We start from the raw sequence: 23,575 nt of genomic DNA, 5'->3' as shown, positions 1-23,575 counted from the left end.
CCTCTTAAATTACATCCCATTTACAATCATATCACTGGATTTATCAAAGGGGCGTTTAAACCACAGGGAGGTTTGAAGTAATCTGTTGATGTTCCATCCACTTTAATTCTACAAACTATGAGAAATGGCATGTTTGCGGCCTGGCGGGTTCGCCCAAACCCATCCCAATGAGCTGCGGTCTTCCACCCAGCTTCCCAGAACCTCGTTCTTTTGTGTAAGAAACCGACATTCTTCCACCTCATGCCTCCTAAACCGAGCAGCTTTAGGTTCAGCGGGATGGCACGAGAGCTGGTATTGCTTCTTTACGAGGCCACGGCTCTGGACACTTCAACGTATACATCCGAATATGTCGCAAAGGAAATAGTTTTCCACCTTTTGGCTGTCTCTCAAATGTGGTGTTCACCACACGTCTGTCTTACTGTATATTTAGAACACCAAGTACAGTTCTGAATGTTCCTACTTCGTGTGACAGCCTTTCCCAAACAGTTGATACCAGCAATCCCTGAGCTTCCAAGCTTTAATATGCAGGTTCTAATCTTAAAGTCAAAGACGATTTAAAGCATTTTTAATCCATGTTTTTTCATTCTTCTTCGAACACATTTTTATTTTTATTTTTATTTAAAGCTGTGAAATCAATATTTTTGTATTGGAAATTTATAAAAATGACTGAATGTGAATGTTTTTTTGGGCCGCAACTTTGCTGTTTCAGCTCTCATTAGCGTTGCTTTTTTTAAGAAACAAGCGGTTTTCAGCACCAAAACTCTGATAAACCAACTGTAAGCTAACTGCCCAGCACCATACGCTTACCAAACTAAAAGTTTTTAGCATTAGCAGATAAAGAGCCAGATTTTTTCTTCATGCAGGAAAAAACTGAGCTGAAAGAAGAGTGAATATTGGACTTATCAGGAGGCACAAGTGAAATTTTGGTCTGTGTTCACAGCTTGCTCTCCACTATTCTTCAAGTGGCTCAAAAAAAAATCAGTTGAAGCATGTTTATTAAGAGGACTTAAATTGAAGAAGTGCATTAAAAAACCTACATATGATTTGTTTGTGGCTCAAGAATTGTGGTCTTTTCTTCTTTGGCACTCACTGTGTAGAGGAGTGCTATTCAGACTCCTCCACCCCAACCCAGCTTTGGAAAGACAAAGGTTATCACACCCAGCTAATAATCTGATGTTCTTGTCCGCAGGTTACAACCCCTTCCTACCCTGTGGTGGTCAAGATGGGGCACGCTCACGCCGGCATGGGAAAGGTGAGTTTCTTTTTCTTGAAATATACAGTCAGAAAAACTCATTTATTTGTTGTCTTATCTCTGTCACAACCCAAAGTTCAAATCCCAGACTTCAGAATTCACCTCAAACCTCGACCTCAGCTGTCATCTGTTTTCTTTCCCAAAATGTCAAACTATTCCCTTAAGCCAGGAAGACTTTTAAAACCCAAACGCGTTGAGATCTCCACCTTTTATCCGCTCAGATTACAGGCTCACACTCAGATGTGTCTCGAGTCCAGTCGTGCAAATCAAACGTGTGATATTATCTCGACAGCTTTGACTGGTCTGCGGTTCAAAGAGCAAGCGAGAGGTGGGAAACCTAAACCCGTTTGTTCCAGCTCTAACAGACCAGTGCTGATCTTTATAATCAGTCATGGTGCCCCAATCACAGCCATGATCAGGCTGGAGAGCCAGTTCACTCTCACTGACTGGATATCTGATTGTCACAAAGGCAGAGGAGCACACAGACGGACTGATAAGGTCTGAGAACAGGCCGCTGGTGGTTTCACTTTTGATCTCCTCTTACACGACTTTTCTGCCCGACTAATGATTTCAGAAGATCTAACAGGATTGCTGGAAATAACCGCAGAATGACGTCTATCATCTCCGTTGATTACATAGTTAGCAATGAACGCTGAAGGGAGATTGTTTCCAAAATGAGTAGAGCTTTTGATACAGCAATTCACACGCTTATTCTGCCCAACACAAATCTCTCTCTGTCTGTCTCTCTTTCTCTCTCCCGCCAGTTATTTGGATTCACAGGGAGAGATCCTTCATATATGTCTTTTCCCCTCGTCTGTCTGGTTGGGCTTGGTTTCCTGTTCAGGGGCCAGAGAAGCTATATAGAATTTCCCATAAGGCTCGAGGGGAACTTGGCAGGCCCTTGTTGAGCAGGACCTCGTTTAACCCCTCAGACCTCACAGAGCTCTGAGAACTGTTTTTATGTGTTTGCTTTTGACAGACACTTGTAATTTTTTTTGTAAGTGGCTAAAATATATATATATTAATTAGCATTTCTAGCTTGCTGATAACACATTTACTTCCCAAAACGGCACCTATATAATATTATAATCAACCATAACTTAAAGGTTTCGACTACAGTCTAAAATTTATCATTACCACATTATTTTTGCTCCATTTTGATGATTAAAGCAAAAGTATCTAACTTTTGATCAAAAAAACTTTCATATCAATTTCCTCAAAAAATGTTTATAAATAGAAAGTTGAGCTCAGAAGCAATAAAACACACGCTAAGCTCAATTTGATACATCCAAGGCTTTTTTACTGCTACAGCCTCACATGGTCTGGTATTACCAGTAGAGTATGAGTCTAATGTTAGCAAACTTTAAATAGAGATTTCTTTATAGGTGCCACTACTGAGTCAGTTCAATAACTTAATTACTATTCTCTATCTCACCAGGAGATGATATTAAATGTGCCGACTCATTTGTCGTTTGACAAACATATTGACGTACCAGTAGCAGAGTGAAGCTTTATACCCAATTTTCCCATTACGTAGTTTTAAACCAGCTCTGTAATTGAGCTGGTATGTCATTTAGTCTGGACACTGACCAGTATGACATGACTTTTTTCTACCAGGCGCTGTCCTTCATCTCTATGCCAGTGCTTCGCCTCCTCTGGCGTACCTTTTTACTTTCTGCTCGCATCATTTTCGGTTTGTTTGTTTTTTCCGAGGAATTGTGTAATTCCTGCGTGCTTACAGCTCAGAGCTGGACGTGCCACTAGCTGTCAGGTTCTACCTCTGGAGCCATGTTGTGAACATGGCTCTTCCCTTAAATCAGTTGACTTTGTTGTTTCAACTTCTGCCAGTTTACTGTAAACAGGCAAGATGCAGTGCTCAGCCTCAATGCTTTAGGCAAGGCAAGGCAAGTTTATTTGTATAGCACATTTCAACAACAAGGTAATTCAAAGTGCTTCAAATAAAACCATTAAAAGCATCAAAGCATAACGCAAAAGAAAAGGAGATTTAAAAACAATTAAGAACATTCATTGAAACAATAAAAACAGTCATTAAAACATTAAAAAACAGTGTAAGAAATAAAATACAGTAGTGAAATGCAGGAAATTGATTAATATATTAATTGAATCTGGTTCAATTAAAGGCAGCAGCAAACAGAAAAGTCTTCAATCTTGATTTAAAGGAGCCGAGGGTCTCAGCAGACCTGCAGCTTTCTGGGACTTTGTTCCAGATATGTGGAGCAGAAAAACTGAACGCTGCTTCTCCATGTTTAGTTCTGACTCTGGGAACAGAAAGTAGACCAGTCCCAGACGACCTAAGGGGTCGGGATGGTTCATAAGGTAGCAGCAGATCAGAGATGTATTTTGGCCCTAAACCATTCAGTGCTTTATAAACCAACAGCAGGATTTTAAAGTCAATTCTTTGTTTGACAGGAAGCCAGTGCAAAGACCTCAGAACTCAGAGCTTTAGTATCTCTGTTAGCAACACTCAAGATTTAATTTGTAGTGCATTATGTCATTTATAAGATATATGATTGACAATTAGCAATGATACAGCTAGAATAAAAGAGAAAAACAGAAACAAAAGAAGCCTTCTGGACAATGACCTTATCGAAGTATACATCACTGTCCAATGCTAAAGCAACAATATGTTGCTTTTAAAAGAAGAAAAATAACATTATTTTTCATACAAATGAAACAGTGAATTGAATACACTCAACTCTGCTACTGCCTTGGTCTGGTGTGACCACGAGCTAACGTTGGCTAATGCTAGCTCTTAACAAACTTTAGGTAGATGGTTCCGTGTAACCTATACTACTAAATTACCTTCGTAATTGTATTGCCCTTCTTTTGCTTTTGGGCAACTTTTGTGATCAAATATACCGTGGCAGTCGCACAAGTGTAGAAAGGTTATAACAACAGCAAACTAACTCGGTTTCACAGCAGTACCTAAAGTATGCTAACATTAGCTAACATTAGCCAAAATAAGATACTGGCTATACCAGACCTAGAAACACTGTAGCAGAAAAACACCTGAGTGTACTGGAAGAACACAGGTGGCTATTATTTTCTACAAATTCAACTTTGCTCTTTTGCCCTCTCTAAACAGTTACACGTCTACCTTTAAGCTCAGTTCATAATTACTTTGATGTATTTACATTCGAGCTAGGCTTACATGAAAACTCCAGCCAATAAAACCACTTTACAAGTGATGTCACATTGGTTTAACACGTTGAAATGCTAGCTAACTTCATTACGTCTGTCCAGAAACATTTCAACAAGTGACAACCTGATAATGCCATTTCACAGTGACATCTTCTTGCAGCTGTCAGCCAGTGGTACCCTCTGCTCGTATGCTAGCGAGGGCTCTTCCACAAGTTATATTTAGGACTCGCTACTAAGCTGACATGATCCAAAACTCAAAATGAATCAGACGGTGAATAATGTAGAGACACGCTAGAGGGTGTACTATGTCACTGCTGTACTCTTGGCTTCATCTCTAAGTAAGTAAGTTAAATAGTTCTTACTGTAGATTTAAAGTATGTAGGCCTACATATGACAAGTCCTTTATCAGCTTTAGAAATTAAACATTTCTGCTAGTCTACCCTCTGAGCTCATTTGAGAGACTAATGGATTTAGTTGTGGTAGAACAGCTTTTTATGTGGCTTCAACCGTTTTTCTTTTTATCACCCATCAAAGTGACACATTTATTGGACCACATTAACCATCAAAGTTGCCCCGCTCTTCTTTTTAACATTTATACCTATTTTTATTGTCTTGGTACCAATTGCAGCTCTTGCTCAGTTCTGCTTTATTTGTTTTCCCACCGTCTGTTCTCTTGTTCAGTATTTGGTGAGGGTAGCACCACTTTTAAAGGCTCTTTGGGATTTCTTTGTTCCACCCGGACAATTTGTATTTCTTGTTTGTGTGTGAAAGTTCATAAAGGTTAAACACTTATAAACGCACCATTATGATGTTTCATGGGACCTCACAAATCGTCACAAGTGTCTAATTTTCCTTCGCGCTTTCCATTCGATACTGAACGGTTTTGCATCATCTATGTCACAACTTTCTTTTATGTCGAGCTATCAGTGAAATGGTACTCTGAACCGTTGACTGTGCAAACCTTTATTCCCGTGTTCTACAAAATCAGAGAGTTATGCAACTTATATGGAGCTATGACATTGACCTAACTTACTGTATGTTATCATATAAAGCTATTGTACCATGTACCCTAGAAAGGACTTGAAGCCTAGTTTAGATCAACAGTCAACTAACAATCATATTTCCATACCATTTCAGAGTGAGTTGATGAACTTTACACCAACTAAGTTCACTTAAACTCACCTTCAGATAAGCAAAACACCGTGACAAGTTGAAACCCCAGGGGGACAAAAACCAGGGCTTCCTGGTTTCTCTATCTGGTTTGACTTTCCTTTTCATGAACTGGGATGCTACCAGTGAGAGGGATGGTGACGAGTGATTGGAAGCTCCGGGTTGTGACAGTTTGCCATATGTTGAAGGTGATTCATGAGTTTGTCAATATGGCCCATTTCCCATGACCTGATGGAATGCACCTCATAAATTCGTGTATCAGCGTAGTTGAATAAGACAAAGAAAAGAACACCACCTACAGCCACATCATCCACAGATAATCCAAAGAAGAAGACTGCAGATTAAGGCCAATGAGAGCTTCTGTGTCCAAGATCCTCGTGTATTTTTTATCTTCACTCTATCTTGGAGACAACCACTGAGAGGCAACTAGTTTATCTCCTATGTTTCAATGTCACACCTCATCTTTACCCAATTATACAAGGGTTACATGTTTTGTGTTGCTGGGTTCCCATCACGTCACTCCCCCTCAGTCTAATCACTTGATGGGAGTGAGGTGACGTAGCTCAAAGCCGCCCCTGGCAATGTTTCCATCCAGGGACCTTTCATTATCCCGCCAGTCTACAAGTGTGACATTCCTGTGGGATTCCAAGCGGCCACCGCCAGCTTTTTAATTAGCCGCTCACTAACGAGTGGTGTCTCTCCCACAGATCAAAGTGGAAAACCAACAGGACTTCCAGGACATCACCAGCGTGGTGGCTCTGGCCGGAACCTACGCCACCACCGAGCCCTACGTCCTGTCCAAGTACGATATTCGCATCCAGAAGATCGGCAACAACTACAAGGCGTACATGTAAGAAGTTTCACACCACCAGCACCGCACGTGTGACTGTAGGGGCCGAGGAAGTCAAAGAGCGTTTTTCTTTATTTTCTCCATCAACACTGAAGACAGTGAAGCTGCTTATAAAGCTAATATCTCTAGTTTTGGCCACTGTCACATCACAAATTCCATCTTCTTCTTGTCAAAGTGGAAAATCCTCTGAAACGTCAGTAGACAGTACATAATAAATAGATAACAGGAAGTGACACAGGAAGGAAACAAAAACTCTTACGCTTGTTTTTGTCTAATAACAAATCCCTTCCAGACTTTTGATGACAATAGACCTCATGCAAGAACGTACAAGTGTGCCACGTCGAATTCAGCACTGTGAATGACCTACGTTAACATGATGAAAATGAGCGTGTGTTCGTTAGAATTGTAAATTAGCATAGCTAACACCCCAATAATACCATATAAGGCTTACGTGTCTTGCTTCTTGAGTCCCGCTTTTGGAGATCCGTAAAGAAAAGTCTGTCATTTTTATCTGCATCAGCGGCAGAATTAAGAGACCTTCGAAAGCCAAGGAGTGGGGACAAATAACGAGTGCTGTTAATGTCGTGTCTACTGACATAAAAAATAAATGGTTCCAGTTGAAAAACTTCTTGCCACAGCAAGGAGATCGATGACTGCAGTGGGAGAGGGTTAAAAAAAAATATGAAATGTAGTGTCATACAATAGCATCAACATGCAATTTGAATTGATGGTGATATCATTTGGCGATATGAATACATCTATAATTACATCAGCCTATAGTTCAACTAGCTGAGTCGAACAGGATAATGTCAACATAATTAATTTCAAACAAATTCAAAATAACTTCAAAGTAATGAAATTTACAATCCATAAGTGAAAAACGTAGGTTTGGAGAACAGCAGAATAATTGCACATGACTCCTACAACAGGTCCGGACCCCCAAATACAGAAAATGGAGAAAGTCTTTGCTCCTAAATCACTCGTACAAGCAGCTTCAACAAATTTGTTCGTATGAACTTTGTGCCCTTTAGCCAGAATCACACTGAAATGTTAAAGACATTATCTGTAATGTGTGTTCCTATTAAAGTACATAATGTGTTGCATTAATTGAATGCATTTTTTTGATTTGTTTACAATTATTTAAATCTTGTTTTTGTTCTTGAAAACATTCTGTAGCTGAGTCCAATTTCCTTTCAAATTTACAATCATTGTAGCAGTAACATGATCTTGACATTAGATCACTTACCGGTACTTTGCATTTAATTGAGAGACAGCAACATGGTGTAGGATCTTGATGCTTGTCTATTCTTGGTGTTACGGTACGGGTGCTTTGAAGTAGGTTAGTCTGGTTCAGGATGACCCTGACTATGTCTACGTCAACTTTCATCTGGTCGTACGGTAGACTTTTGAAAAATGTCGGGTCTTCGGTCGTCATGGCACGAGGAAGGCTGATTCGTTTATCTGTGTTTTTCTTTGATTTGCAGGAGAACGTCCATCTCTGGGAACTGGAAGGCAAACACAGGCTCTGCCATGTTGGAACAGATCGCAATGACTGACAGGTGAGCTGACTCGGAGACACTAAATGACGACTTCCTGTTGTGTCTTTTATACCCTCAAAGACATCTCTGTTTATGCAAAATCTCACATCTGTCACTTCCACATACCTACGCATCTTTTCTACACAGATACTTTTTATTGTTGTTATGTCATCATTGTCATATTATTATTATCATTATGTTTTGGGGTTCTTCATCCGTCCATCTATCTGTGCTTACATCCTGAATGTAAATCTGGGGCATTCAAATGGGGCACCTGAACTCAAGGATGAACTGAACAGATTTTGGTGGTCAAAGGTCAAAGGTCAAGGTCCCTGTGACTGTAACTGTAACTTGATTCCTTGCCAGAGGCATACAACCGCGTGGCCATAATTCTAGTTTTAGAGAATTCTAGTTGAAGGTTATTTGTAACTATGAGCCCTGTGAAGTCCAACCCGCCCTCCATGACATCTCCAGACATTATTGGGTCTTCAATTATAGGTTTATCAGTTACTGGTGTCACTGTGTTCCAGATATCGGCTGTGGGTGGACTCCTGCGCGGAGATGTTTGGCGGCCTCGACATCTGTGCGGTGAAGGCCGTCCACGGAAAAGACGGCAATGACTATATCATCGAGGTCAGTTTGTTTTCACAATAATCCCCAAAACAACAAAATATAGACAGAGTTCTAAGAAAAAGAGACTCGCTATCAGAAAGACCTAATATTTACGGAACACTAAATTCTATCTTGCTGTGTGTGATTAGAATTTATTTGCACTGTTTCATGTGTGGACCGGTTCTTAGTAGCGTTGCCTGGTAAAACGCCACTTCACTGTGAACGTTACCCCGGATTCAGTCTCCTTCCCTGCTGATAATATTTCTATGGTGAAAGTCAACAGGGATAGGGTGTAGCCAGACTTGATGACACATGATCATCAGAGCCTTGAAAGAATGATTAGTCTGTAGACCAAACACAGGCAGGAGAACGAAAACATCGGGAGTCGGCGGTTGACTCACCGCGTCTACTAACGCAGCCTGTTTATTTTGGGTCCGCTGGCAAAGTTTGGCGTCTCCTCGTGCAGTTTTCCGGTTTGTACACAAACAAAGTGGCTGCTGCTTGACCTGACGCAGCCAATTTGATGGAGGTTTTCCTTCATTCAAAATAGTTGTGTCATTCCCCAATGGGTCGAGCGTGGCAGGAACGTTGCCTGGGACAGAGATCACACTGGGGCCTCCTATGCTGTGAGTTAAAACAACTGCTAATGAATCGTAGCATTGCCTTCAAAAGTCCTCGCACGGGAACGACTGAATAGGATGATACATTGGGGGGGGGGTCCTTTTAGGATTATACCCAGTAGAGAATAGTTCTGTAGTCAGTTCTGTTTCTCCACCGTGGCCTCCTATGTCTTCAAATCTGAGGAAACAGGCCGATTGGGGACATCTGATGTGCCCGCATTTAGCTCGCGATCACGACATCACACTTCTCTCTATCTACACGCTGGGTGAGGTCAGCAGTTAGAAAATAAGCCTCTTTTTTTAGACTCAATCTCAGGAAATATCTCCTAGCTCCCCAGAGATGCGTACTCTTATAGCCGGACTGGTGACACAGTCGAGTAACAATGTTCTCTCCGACGAGCATCACTTCCTCCTCCTCCTCCTCGTCCGCTCTATCGCGCTGTCTCCCTCTAACCCTTCAGCGCGATGGAATTTAATTAACCGCGACAGGGAAGAGCTGCCGGTCCATCACAGTGGGAATCTGTTTTTTGTCCCAGACAAAGACATCAGCCATGACACCTCTCCCTAATGAAAAGTAATGAGCTGCTCAGGGGCACTTCATTAACAGTTTACCGCAGCCGGTATTAACTTGGAGCAAACTCCGACTTTGTGTCCGTTCACTGAAAACGTGCAGAGACAATGGAGGAGGCTGTGTGACAAGGCACGGTGTCCCCACAACAACGTGACACAGCAGCTTCATGTCAACACGACATGATGATAATATACAACACGACAATATGACAGTAGAGAACGGACATGACGTGATGCAACAACAACTCGGTGATGTGATTTCATACACCACAAGAGTGACGTGACATTGGGGATCTCATCACTTTCCATTTAATGCTTTCATCAGGTTTCAATCAACATTTTCATTTGTCCAAAACTTCCAACACTTGTCAGCCTACCTGCAAAACTTCCCATCAGCCTCAGCTGTATTTTGTGGTCAATGCGGATTAGCAAAAGTTAGCATGCTAACAGACTAAACTGACCATTGGAAACATTACATGTGCTAAACGTCAACATGCTAGCATTGTCAGTGTGAGCATGTTAGCATGCTAACTTCAGACAATGCTAGCTTTCCAGAGCTTCTAGTGTGTGTGTGTGTGTGTGTGTGGCTGCTAGTGTTGCAACACAAAGTCTTTACGTTATGCGTTTTTTTAATCCGTCGTTCAACAAAAATCATTGCACACCACAGAGTCCAAGGTGTTTTATTATCATATTCGCTGTGAAAATTGGCAATACAATGGATAGCGCTAGTCTCAAACGGGGCTAATGAATAAAGGACATTAACAAGGAGCTGTCGTTTAGCTAACTACAGCACAATCACTACGGGCTTATCTGTCGTATATCCTATCAGTACCTACCATCCCCGATTCTTATCTGTTTTTGCTATCTAATCTAATTTCTTTGTTTAAGCTCCGTATCTCTGTATTTCTTAGTTTATTTGTCGTACAGAGCTTTGTCCTGGGAGACAAAGTGAATGTTTATCAGATGCTATTTTGGAGGAAAAAAAATGTAACTTGTTCCAAAAACTTGATGGATGCGGATGAAGTTCTCAGAGTGGGTGTGTAAACATGATTGACACAATGAGTGGTCGTATTGAATTTTAAACGTGCGACAATTTTGTATGGAAAACTCTGACTTAGTGTGCAAAGGCCTGTAGCGTTATGAAAAAGTTTACATGTTGTTGTGACATTATTCTGCTTTTTACTACATTTACTTGACGGATACAGTTGCGAGTTACTTTAAAGAAGATTCTGGATTTTACATACAAAATACAAGATAAACCTCTGAAATATGATGCTTTATTATCATTTAAATAGTGTTTAATTCATTACTAATAATAATCCAGTAATACATGATGATACAACACTTTGCTAGGGGCCATTTCTTAACCTTATTTTTACTTAAGGACATTTTGCTGCTCATGATTCCTTCCAAAATCATGAATACAGGACTTTAACTTGTAATAGGGTAGTTGTACTTTTACCACTGGTATAATATATCGTCATAAGATCTGCCATATGACACAGATGGCAGGATGTCCCGTTATATTAAGAGCACAGCCATGACGTGCATATTTTGGCAGAGAGTGACAATTAGAGCACGAGGCCTTTTAAAGCCATGACTTCACACGACAAATTGATGGAATTGAGACAACACGCATGTGACACGATTTGACTCAAAACCACGACACGATTTGACTTGACGAAATGACACAGCACAATACGACCATGACTCAGCGACACACTGGAGCTCTCTGAACAATGCAGATGGAGAGGAGAGACCACAAATAGAGTTTAGAATACACAGCATACTCAGGTCAACTATCCATGAGCTTTTTATTTTATTATCTTTACCTCTTTTTCAACTTTGAGTGAATCATAAAAATACAAACGTTGCTATCTGAAAGCTGGAATTGTTTTTCCCAGGGAAACACCACCCTGTGCCCATCCCTGTACCCGCGACTGCACCATCATATTCACATTTCACATGTTGTGCTCTGTGAACCCTCCCATGCAGCCGGGTACATTGTCCAGACAGCATTCTGCAGCTCAATAAAAAAAAAGCGCAGAACAACACCTCTGTGTTCCAGCGCTGAAAAGGCCAGCGGCAGCCCCCGTCTTCTGCTCGATGACTCCGTATCATCGTAAATCAACAGGGTGGATCCCGGCTCTGCTCGCTACCACAAGCCATTTGAAGTGGGGCCTGCCGGTCGCTTGCCAGGCCTCGGCTCGGTCCCCTGTGGTAATGACTCAGCTGGCCAAAACGCCGAGCCACGCCCCACCGAAGTCCTCGCCGAGAGGCTGGGTACACACAGAAAAGGAAGGGTTCTCTGGTATCGGTAGTGGTTTTGTGTGGAACAGTATTAACCCACATGGTGAGATCCCAAGCTACTCTGAAAAACAAAGGAAAAAACACAGTTTGGATTTAATCAGGATTCATTAAAGTCAAGCATGCGTGAGAAAATCCGGTCTCAGCAAAGATTTTAATTATATTTCGTGGTTTGTCGTCTTTCCACATGAAACAGGAAGGGCTTAACCAAAGGGACCTAAATGAGACTTGGTCAGGGACGGTGTGGCCGGGTCTCACCAAAATCTGTGTCGTGTTTTATTGGATGGAACTTTTATATACTCTGCAGAGTATATAAAAGACTTGCACTTCCACATACTGTAGCAAAGAGAGTGGGGGTTTTCATACAGATGGTTGAACAATACACTGTAGAATTTCATCATTTGTGTGATTGACCCTTCGCTTAGCCACGCCCCCTTAGTTACTGTACACCGGGCGTCCGCATCCAGGCCGGCAGCGCCAGCAGCCCACACTACTCTGCTCCCGTTTGTTTTGGTCTCCCATGTGCTCTGTGGCTCTGCAGCGCACGTGTTTGTGCATGTGAGCTCAACTGGTGGGACTTTTTTTTCCTCTTTGAGGTTAATTATTTGTGTACGGCAATGGATGTGGTCTGTGCCCGTCCAAGTCATACCCCGGGCAACATAATATTTACAATGGAGTCACTTTTTGTATCTGCTGCTCACTGTGAACCATCGGCCTCCCTTTAGGCCAATCAGAGGGCGGCACAGAGAAATAGCTGACGGTTTGAAAGGTGACATTTGTTTGTTCAAATACACCTCTTCAGTTTGTCTCCTGCTTAAATGGAGAATGGGTCAGTCGCTCTCGACATTTTTGCCCTCAAAATGACGCATACACCATCTATGCACTTACACACTAAGCTTCAGACAGAAACTCTATTCTAGTTTGTCAATTCTGTGTCCATCTGCCAGGTCTCAGACTCTTAATTTAAAAAAGAAACTGCTGAACTGGTTGCTGCTTTTCTATTGAAAGGATTAAGCAGGACCGATCCAGAACAAGGGGCTTTCTGAGGAGTGGGATGGAGCATGGGAACAAACAGAAAAGTCAGTGTCAGGCTCAGTGCATCCGGCAGTACATTCAATTAAAGGCCAGCAGAGTGTTGCATAGCTTATATTGTCTGAGCTCAATAATGGCGAACCACTGCGGGGAACACTGCTGTGTATGTGATCTCTGTGAAATGACTCATCATTGCTGGCAAAGCACCACAGAGTCCATTATCGCTGACATCATTTGGGGTCCGAAGGCATGGAATCGCCACGATAAGAAGTCTAATACTGCCATCTAGTGGAGTAATTACAACACTCCAGTTCTTTGGTGAAGACATCCAGGACCCTGATTGGCTGTTTTTCTGTCCCTGCAGGTGATGGACAGCTCCATGCCTCTGATCGGTGAGCACATCGAGGAGGATAAGCAGCTGATCACAGAGCTGGTCATCAGTAAGATGGCCCAGGTGCTGCTGGGAGTGTCCACACCTCAGCCTTCCTCTGTCAAGGTACATCAGACACATGACCTTTTATGTACAGTACATAGGTTAGTCAGACTAACCAACCTTCAGCTAAAAGAAAAAGTAGAATCCTCCTTTTTAACATGAATAATACCACTACTGCTGCTGTTGACTGCTACTACGGTCTGTTACTGCTGGTATTACCACTGCATGCTTTATGTATATATGTATATATATATATGTGTGTATATATATATATATGTGTATATATATATATATATATATATATTCTGGGTCAGCTACCACTGAGGTCACTATTTTTTTTCAGTATTGTTTTAGCAACCTGGGGATAGTTTACACTCTAAAATAAAAAGAAACAAAGCTAATTCTAGTCCAGTACAGTAGTGGAGTATATTTAAATGTGGCTACTTTTAGGCCAAATTGATGATATTTTTGGCTTTGAAGTAACTTGTGTTGCAAAACAAAACAGAAATGATAATTAAAAATATACAATTGAACAGCTAATCAAATTAAATCTAATACAAAAAAGCCTCTATACAGTAATTACTATTATAACTACTTCTGCTGATGTTCCTGCTGCTTTGTACATTACTTCTAATGCTCCCCTCGAATCTCACAGATTTCATCCAAGAAATAGAACTTGTTTTGAAGGTATTGTATTCCATAATGTCTGAAGGACAAGCACAGTGTAGAGCCTTATGTCGTGTTCAGGTGGTGTACCATTAGCTAGTACATGCATAAACATTTTAAATGTTATTCACTGCACTGATATCGCTGTATCATTCTCCATCCACAGACCACACAGCCCCGGCGAGGTAGGAGACCCTTTTTTGTCATTGTTGGTGTTGTTTGTGTGTTACTGCAACAGAGTGCTCGCGGCAGCGGAGGCATGCCGAAGTAAAAATACCCACGTGTAATTTGTGTGTACCGACTGCAGGGGGACACCGCTCTGCTTCCGCTTCTCCATCTCAGTCGGCCCAGGGTTCCCCTCAGCGAGCCCGATCAGCCACCACCTCACCCAGCCAGTCCTTCCAGCCCGGCCCCATCCCCGCCACCTCCGGGCCTGGAGCTCAGAAACAGTCGCCACAGCTGAAGTGCGTCCACACTGTGGTCCCACCAATATGAAAAACCAACGTTAATGAGCCAAATAGCTTTTTTATTTTTATTTTCAAGTATTAAGCGTTTATTCCCGCTAACTCTTGCTCTCTTTACCGTGCAGTAAATCCCAGTCGCTGACCAACACCTTCACAGAGACGTTACGAGGAAGCCTGACCGACGACGAGGCCAAAGCTGAGACCATCCGCAGCCTCCGACAGTCCTTCGCCAGCCTCTTCTCCGACTAAAAGCCTCCCCAGAAGCTTCCTCTTTCTGTCAGTTGTCAGGTTTGAAAGAAGAAAAAAACCAAACCCTGACTGGTTAATCTGTTATGGAGTCTCCCTCCTCCTCGGAGCCTCAGCTTCCTGTTCCTCCTTCCTTTCTCACTGTTTGTGAAGTTTAACACCTGGTGCAACCCTCTCTCCTCAGATCAATGATTCATCTATCACTAGAAAGGCCAATAGACACCGGGGCTCCAAGATGAGGGCCACGGTGTAGACTAAAGATGTCTAACTTTAGCGTTTGTCTTCCTCCCGGGAGATTTTAAAGAGTTGTAGGATGTCCGTGCGGGCGCAGAATCTAACCAGATCCCATTCAAATTTCTACAACTTTTACTCAGATTGATGATTATGTCTGTTCTATCTTTGCCGTTCATGCCAGTTAAGAACAGATGCAGAAATAGGCCCACATGAGCATCAATCCAGCTGTTATTTTGTCAATCTGAACTCTGTTTATACCCATACTCATTTGTGTTTTTATGGAACAGCACAGTGATCATGTTAGTGGACAGAGTCGTTTTCAGGCATCTTGATGCTTTAATTTGAAAGTGGAAACATTTAATGCCCCCTAGACATTAGATCAGCAGTCAGCTGATGGCAGGTTGGCCTTTCTAGTGGTAAGTTATGACAGTAAATAATCATCTAGCTCATACTGCTTGGTATATAGTCGTTGTTCTGCATTCTGTTTGTCCAACAAGTGAAACTGTTCATTATTGGGTTCTTTCTAGTTAGTTTATATACAGTATATATATATATTTATTTATTTATTTCTGAAATTAAATGTATTTCAATTTTTACTTTAATTGACGCACAGCTTCCAAACTGTTTGAAGATGTCTAAGGCAATATTCTTATTTGAAACTGTTCCGGTCCGCTCACGACAAATGTACTGAATCCTCACGGTTCACCAGCGATTTTAAGCATTTTGCCAGCAGCCGCATTTCTCAGACGTCCGCGTGCTATAGACACATTTTGGCTTACGTGTAGTGACTCTTCTACCCAACATTACCAAAAGTGCTTTTTAATAAAAACATACAACCACCCCCTCCCCTCCCCCCCCCCCCCAGTGGGCCAAGAGAAGAATCTCAGAGCGAAGCAACCTTTGAGCTCGTGGTTTCACAAGGTGCAAACGCTGTACTGGCTCACAGCCATCGTCTTCCATCACAGCTCAGGTCTTCCCCTGTAGCTCTTCTTTGTCTTAATGTGTCCGGTGTGTTTCCTGACGGGGGGGTTTATATGGTAACGACTCCCGCTCTGTGTTTAAAGGTGAACGGTGAGGATGTAATATAAGACTTTTAATGTGCTTAACTTTCTACTGAGATGGAGAAAATCTTTCCTCACATCTTTCTTCTCCTTTCTTCTCTACAGCCAATGCTAAATTGATCATCATCATCATCCTCATGTTTTGTTTTTTTTTGTTCTTGGTCGTACAACATCTGCAATGGTAGGAGCCAAGACAGACGTCCTCTTTCATCACACTTTGGAACTGCATGTAAATGTTAAGTGAACGTCATTCGTACAGTAGAGTCCAATTGGTGTTTTCTAACAAGGTCGCGATCTCAGCTGTTCTACAAAGACAGCTAAAGCAACGGCAACGCTTTATTTTATGGGTGCTGCAATGTCCTAATAACTTCCCAAGGATAGAAATATAATATATAGACTATGTTAACTTGTGGCATAGGTATCCAGAACCAGGACATGTTACCATTTACAGTATAAGCTCTAAAGATGGAATCTACAATTGTTTGCAATTGTTATTTGGATTTAATGGGGGGAAAAATGGACAAAGATGCAATTGAATCTATGTAAATATTTATTTATTTGATGGAAACTTCAAGTTTAAGCTACCTGTGGCTTTATTTGACTGTGTACCAACTGAATAGTGTCACAATTGTCCTTATAATTAGCACTAAATTATGTATTTTACAGGAAATGTAAATATTCTTCCATTTCAAGGAAATAATTAGGAAGCCCGTAAAATAAATTGTCAGCAAGGTATTTTTTTCTCAAAATAATTCCTTGGTGCATTCAAGGTGCAAGAGATTGACGGTATATTTGGCTTTCCATGCAGAGCACAATCACAATCTAATAATGTGTAAATGATTATTCTTGCAGGCAGTTATGAAGCTGTCTTGTAGTTGGCTCTTTATAGTTATCTGTGCTACAAACTGAATACGTCTAGATATTGTTTTCATTCAGAAGGAACTGGAGTAAAAAGAAAGTTATAATATTAATATTTTTCTCCAAATACCCCAAACAGAAATACACTACAAATTGGATATTTGGTAACCTGTGAGCAGTGTGCAGTAAATGGACGATCGGTGATAACAGTAATACTGATGGTGATAGTAATAATTGTAGTAATGATAATAATTCCCCCCATTTTGAGGTAAAGTGCATGAAGCTGTATAAAAACAATAGTGATGTGTTAGGGTGCGCATGTGTGTGAAGTTCAAGTTGTAAATTGACCATTATGATTAATAATGATACTACCACCAAAAAAAAGAACTGCCCATTTTTTTGCAATAATTATGTTGATAATAAGTTCCGGCCGATTTGATTTCAAACTATGTCGCTTGTTTCTTTGAGAGAGGCTGTTATTTTTTGACCAAGCTTTTATTTGATGCTTTGCCAGTCTCACTGGCACAAACATGAAAAACTAACATTGTATGTTCATGTGCGCTAGCTTGTCAAAGTACACTAACAACCGTACAAAGCGATGATATGGATGGAAGTTTTACTTCTACAAACGTTGCTCTGGAGGCGAAACAATCTGATTGGTTGCATGTTATCATTAGTGGGTGGAGCCACAGAATCACAGTTGTTAGGCTACTTAATGGATCGTTTGCTAAGCCCCACCCTCTTAGTTGCTGCCTGTCAAGCTTTCTGTTCTTACACAACGAATATGGGTCGAGTCTAGATGGTGACGCACAAGTTGCGAAAACTCTCGCGAGACTCGCTGCCCGACGACCTTTCCTAATCTTGACCACTCGAGGTCAATGCCTTACCTTAAAGGTGCAGTAAATAGGATGCAGAGCACTAATATAGCAGCAAACAACTATTTGTGTTATGTAAATATATATAGTGGAGAATGAAGTCGCTCTCCCTCTGTGTGTGTTGTAATGCGAGTTTCCCCTTGCCTTGTTGACATAGTTTAGCCGTGCTTTAAATGCACATTCGTGCACGTGACGCTGTTAGCATCGTCATCTACGATCAGCTCAGAAGTTGAGAGCTGTTGAGAAGCAATCAAAATGCTCCCAATCTCTTCTTGTGCCCCTTTAACCATTCAAGGTCAATGCCTAACCTCAGCCATCTTGCGAACGATTTGCAACTTGTGTTTTTATTTCCTTTTCAACAAAAACTCGTCTAAAATGACAACTGTTACCAACCGATTTCATCAGCTGTAGCTAGCTATTTAATTAAGCAAACATTAGCTCCATACGTTGGTTGACTACGCTGTCTCTACCTGACTTCTTAATGTTACCAACTGACTTGTTTTAAAACAGTAATGCTGTAAAATGGTGTTAAATATGCACTCGATGGCTACATACATGATATTGTGCCAATAAACTGAGTTCTTTGGTGTTAAAGGCTTTTAAGATGAGGACTAACCAATGTCTTTCGCCCGTATAATGCTATCTCGGGTAATGTTGGCTGGGGTTTATTCCTCAAATGTAATAACGGAATAATATCATATTGAAATGCTCCGCATCCCTGGAAGTTACACAGGTTAAAGTTACCAGGCGGTAGGCTAGTTAGCCGGACATGCTAACCGTAGCTGCTTAACTTAGAGCAGATTAACGCATTGTTTCATCCGTTCTTGTATATTTTTGTTAGCTAAGATCGGACAAATGCTGCTCAGGGGAGGGGTTTAGTCTTTAACGTCAGGAAGTCTGTGCTAGAGACATTTTCCTTTTATTGACATCAGCTTTTTACAACGCTGTGGTTCTTTAGCTCGCTCCAACCGCTCTCTCCGAGGATTGTTTGTAAAAGCAAAATTCTGATCTGCAGTCAGCTTTATCTCTCAGCGTCTTGTTATTGAGCACTTTTGCGAGCCTTTCATCACCCTTGGCACTGTGTCAAAATGGACCAAATTCGTATTTTATTGCGCGACCGCTTGAAGGTGTGAATCATATTGTTTTGTCTTTGTTGTAAAGACACCTACCACTTAGTATATAATACTGCAGTGTGATAAGCCATAACTTAACCGTAAGGATTTACTGTCCCTTATATGCCACGCAATAATGGCTGTGACTGATATATTGATTTAAACCACTGTGTCCATTCACTACTAAAACATTAGGAGGCCTGTCCTGCCCTTCTGAGGCAGTAACTGAGAAATCCTACCACGCAGCTTAAGTATGTGCTACTAATACTTCTGTCAGGATGAAAGATACTCTTCGATGTCACCAGTGTAGATCTGCTTTTTATTATATCTGTTGCCAGATAAAGTCTCTCAGTTAGCTGTTATATCTTAACAAACCTGATGTTTTTGATTTGACTCGATTGGAACGGAGCTGTAAAAGGTGATGAGTAACTACCTCAAGTTCAGCAGTGACTGCCGAAACTGACTATAGTGACGGTAGTACGGGAAAAAGATTTTGTGAAATGAGACACCCGTTTTTGGTGCGAGAAAGGGGACCGAGAAAATGCCCCGTCAGACGAAAAAAAGGGATTAGTTCGATGCCGGGACTGTGGAAAAACAACAATGTAGTGTCTGTGACGTCAACCTGAGGAGGATCGGAGTCCAGATTTCCTGCAACATCCAGGCACAGTCAGCAGGATGGAGACTGTGAAGGCCTTCCATGTAACAAGTAGCACATCATCACTCAATCACTCCCCAAATATACACCTTTACAAGTCTTTTTAAGTGTCCCCTTAACATTTTTTTATCGAGTGTTTCTCGTGTACGCTTTACCTCATGTGTAGGAATCCTCCCATCAAGAACTTTATTCAGCCTCCAGAGGCTTCCTCACAGGAAACTGTTGATGTCACAGATGCCGCATCCATGTTCTTAAACAGTGTGCGCTCATTTCACAAAATTTCCTGCAATCTCTTCACCCCCGTCTTTCTTTCTTTTTATTTCAGTTAAAAATGATGTGATATTTGTGGGGGGAAAAAGGCAATTCTCTGCTATGTTTACCTTTTTTTATTCTTCTTTCAGTCATGACATGGTTGAGTCTCGATCTCGGCGTCTGGTGTGTTGAACTGATTCATAACAGTTGAATATGCAGCCTCACAGACCTGCCATTGAGTAGTCCACTTCAAATGTGGTGTTTGTAAATGAGAGGCAGAGTGTCATTGCACTGGTTTATGTGCCGATATTTCAGTCCACTGTGCCCCTTCCCCTCTGCTGAATGGTGGATGGTATCGTATGGTATTGTAAGTGTATTAACGTTCTGTATATTGGTGTAAATGTGGCATGAAAACCAACCCCTCCCGTGTGCCTCAGGTGTGTCAATCTCAATGTCTGGCTGCTTATTTGTGAGACGTGCGATGCATCTCATGTGTTCCTGTAATTCATTAGTATCAAGATGATTTAGTTTTCTGTATTTTTGTTCTTTTGTCTGAAAAAGCAAGATTTCTGTTATTAAAGGTACCAACTTTTATTACACCTGTGGTGCATTCCAGTCTCTCTCAGTCATGCTGCTCGTTTCTCCATGTATGGTCACTGCAGCACGAGTCCTGGCTCTCGCTCTGCTTTTTAAAAGTCCTGTTTCGAACACGCAACAGAATATGTGGGGATAATCTCAAAATCCCCATTTTCTCTTGGATTACTGCCGTAATTCATTCCTTCTTGGCATGAAGCTCGGGCTGTTAAAAGCCGACTGGCAGCTCGAGGCCCCCGGAGAGGGAAACCTGCTCCAGCGCTGCCTTTCATCTGCTGCCCACTTCACGTTGAGCCTTCAAACGAATAAGGCACTAATGTTACAGAGGTAATATCAAACACATTCAGTCTTGAATATGTCACTGCACACGCACACATCATTGCTGCTCAAACAAACGGCGTCATCACGCAGATATTTCTGAGACCACTTCATGCCTGAATGTGCCTTTTAGGATTATGTTTAAAGCTGCCATCATGCGTTTTTTATTTAGTTTTGCCACAACATTCACTCACAGTATTATCGCCTCATCAAGCTGACATATTCGCAAACAACTTCTAATTCTAACCTCCAGCAGATGTGGAGTAGCATTTATTGAATGTGACTCCAACATTTCGTCTCCTCGTAGCTTTGGCTTGGTCTCCACCAACTCCTGAGGGAAATGCTAAATGCTAACTGCTAAATGCTCCTCTATGTTCACCACACAGTGTCTTCTGTGTGCTGTTTGGTAAAGACACTGTACGCCACCTGCTCAGGACCAGAGTCTCTGAACAGCTGATGGGAGCAATGAGTCAAGACAATGAGCTGAAAGATGCTAAAACGGGAGCTGCAGAGTCGGGGGATGATTGGCCGTGGGGTTCGTCACTGCACGACACACACACAGTCATTTCATCCATCGTTATAAAAATAGTGATTGGTGCAGCTTGGAGTTTACAGAAACAGTATGAAACTATATAAGTATCTGCAGGAGCTGCATGTAGATCACCATGGAAACAGATGATATTATTGAATATTTTTTATTATTTTAATTTAAATTAAAATGCAACGTGTGGATAAAATAAGTGAAATTGGAAAATCCAGATCAGGAAATCAGTACAACCTTCTTAAACTAAGAGAGTATGCACAATAACAGTATGCACTTTTCAACCAACACACATACTGTGCACCTACCTACCTGTAGACAGTACAGCAAAGCACAGGATAGGCAGATTATGATCGCTGTGGGATCTCCGTGAGAAAACACACGACTCCACCGATGAGTCTTTATTTTCCCTCGTGTCATTCTTCCCCGGCTGTGCGTGGTGCTGATGTAGAAACGACATAGAATGATGCCGACACATAAGGCGCACAGTGCTAATTTAGCGAGCGTCTGCACACGCATGCTCCTTTTATCCCCGACAATGTATTACAATATATTAGAAACGACGTGTCTTGTAACACGTCCCAGTTAATGTGAAGCAAAGTGGTTTTGACTCGAAACAAGGCGGTGAATTAAAGCTTCATGTTTGCTCCATTTTGACATCATTTGTTGCAGTGATGACAAGCTTAATAAAAGACATGTTCTGTTAAGATTAAACCCACCACATGCCTGTGGGGCACAGCATGTGAAGGCTGCAGCCTTGCAGACCACCCTGACTGCATTCAGCAGCAGTGTATTTAGCAGGGATTTAGAGATAACATACAGATAACATTACATCAGGCGTCTCCTGGAAATGAGCCTATACCTCCATGTGATGTCACTTCATTGCAGTTAACACACAGTGTATGTGGATTTCAATTATCGCTCAGATGGGATTCCGCTCTCCTCCTGCAGGTGTTCAGGTTCGGTATGGGCCTGTTGACCCCTGAATCCCTCAGAACCTCCTCCCAGTTTGTCCTACGTGCTTCGCATCTGTTTCTCCATCTGAGACACGTGTTGCATACCAGGCCACTGGCAGCCTGATGGTAATCTGCTGCCAGCGAGATTTCTTGCATTCTCAAGGTGGAATGTCAAATCTCTCATCTGGCACAGGTCCCTGCCTGCCCCGCGGCCACCGAGCCAGTCCGTCGCCACAACACGGTTTTGTACTGTTTACGTGGAAATAAACATCTGAATTCTGTGTTTCTCCCTCCTCGGGTCCCAACGTTGAAGTTTTGTTTTCGGGGTAGAGATCACAAGCACGGAGGGTTGATACACACACTCTCATGGTGAATTGATTAATCCAGAAGGGGGCGTTGTCCTCCCAAACAAAATAGGATGCAGAAAGAAGATGGATCCTAACTGTGCACATGATCTTCAATGTCTTCTTTTCATAATGTTTAGAGCAACAAACGAACATCTCTGACGCACATTTACATTCAATAGAGAAGGATCTGATCTGTACCACCGATCTGTCTGGGATCCATCTGTGAGGTATCTGCTGAATAACACACATTATAATGTATCCACATAGTCCCTCTGTTTCCCTTTACACTGCAGACTTTATGTGAGTCTGTTCCACAGTTCTGTGGTACTCGGACACTCTTAATAGGAGAGAAGCTACATTTGCGTGAGACTTAACGCCACATCCCAAAATGATGTGAATCCTACAGAAACGTTAAAGCTGCATTCGTCAATAGTATTCATTTTGATAGTGGTAAAAATTATTGAAAGATGTCAAAGGTGTGTGTATGTGTGTGTGTGTGTGTGTGTGTGTTTCCCCATTCATTTGACAGGAAGTAAACGTGGACACATGCTGTTGCCTAGCAACGCAATTCAGTTGAAACCGCTAAGGCGGAGCGTTACAGAGGCTGAGTGATACAGTTATATTCAGAATAAAATAAAGAGTTTTTTGAACATTAAATAACGTAAACGTGATCTGGCAGAAACCCAAAGTACAAGTATGAACCTGGAAATGAGCACGTGTCCTTTAATTATTTAAATACTCCTCAACAATGTTTCCCTTCCTCTCTCTTGAGTTTTCCCGCCTCTGCTTTCCGGCGGAGGCCATTTGTCACCGAGCACTTGGGAACTGGTGACGTTACCGGAGGGAAGCT

The 23,575-nt window shown here is 41.8% G+C and overlaps 1 protein-coding gene across 1 annotated transcript in view; it reads left to right on the top strand.

Moving 5' to 3' along the window:
• Window positions 1-20,568, top strand: part of syn3 (synapsin III) — a 110,602-nt gene extending 90,034 nt beyond the window's left edge. The window contains exons 7-14 of the mRNA XM_031865698.1: window positions 1,190-1,252; window positions 6,292-6,434; window positions 7,919-7,993; window positions 8,503-8,605; window positions 13,478-13,609; window positions 14,379-14,397; window positions 14,520-14,676; window positions 14,802-20,568. Of these exons, the coding sequence (XP_031721558.1) occupies window positions 1,190-1,252; window positions 6,292-6,434; window positions 7,919-7,993; window positions 8,503-8,605; window positions 13,478-13,609; window positions 14,379-14,397; window positions 14,520-14,676; window positions 14,802-14,925 (816 nt within the window). The 3' untranslated portion in view covers window positions 14,926-20,568. The remainder of the gene's footprint in view (window positions 1-1,189; window positions 1,253-6,291; window positions 6,435-7,918; window positions 7,994-8,502; window positions 8,606-13,477; window positions 13,610-14,378; window positions 14,398-14,519; window positions 14,677-14,801) is intronic.
• The last annotated feature ends 3,007 nt before the right edge of the window (window positions 20,569-23,575 follow it).

Source organism: Anarrhichthys ocellatus, unplaced genomic scaffold (genome assembly GCF_004355925.1).
Source record: "Anarrhichthys ocellatus isolate YVR2014 unplaced genomic scaffold, GSC_Weel_1.0 scaffold33, whole genome shotgun sequence".
NCBI lineage: Eukaryota > Metazoa > Chordata > Actinopteri > Perciformes > Anarhichadidae > Anarrhichthys > Anarrhichthys ocellatus.
This window is presented reverse-complemented; position numbering and strand designations above follow the sequence as displayed.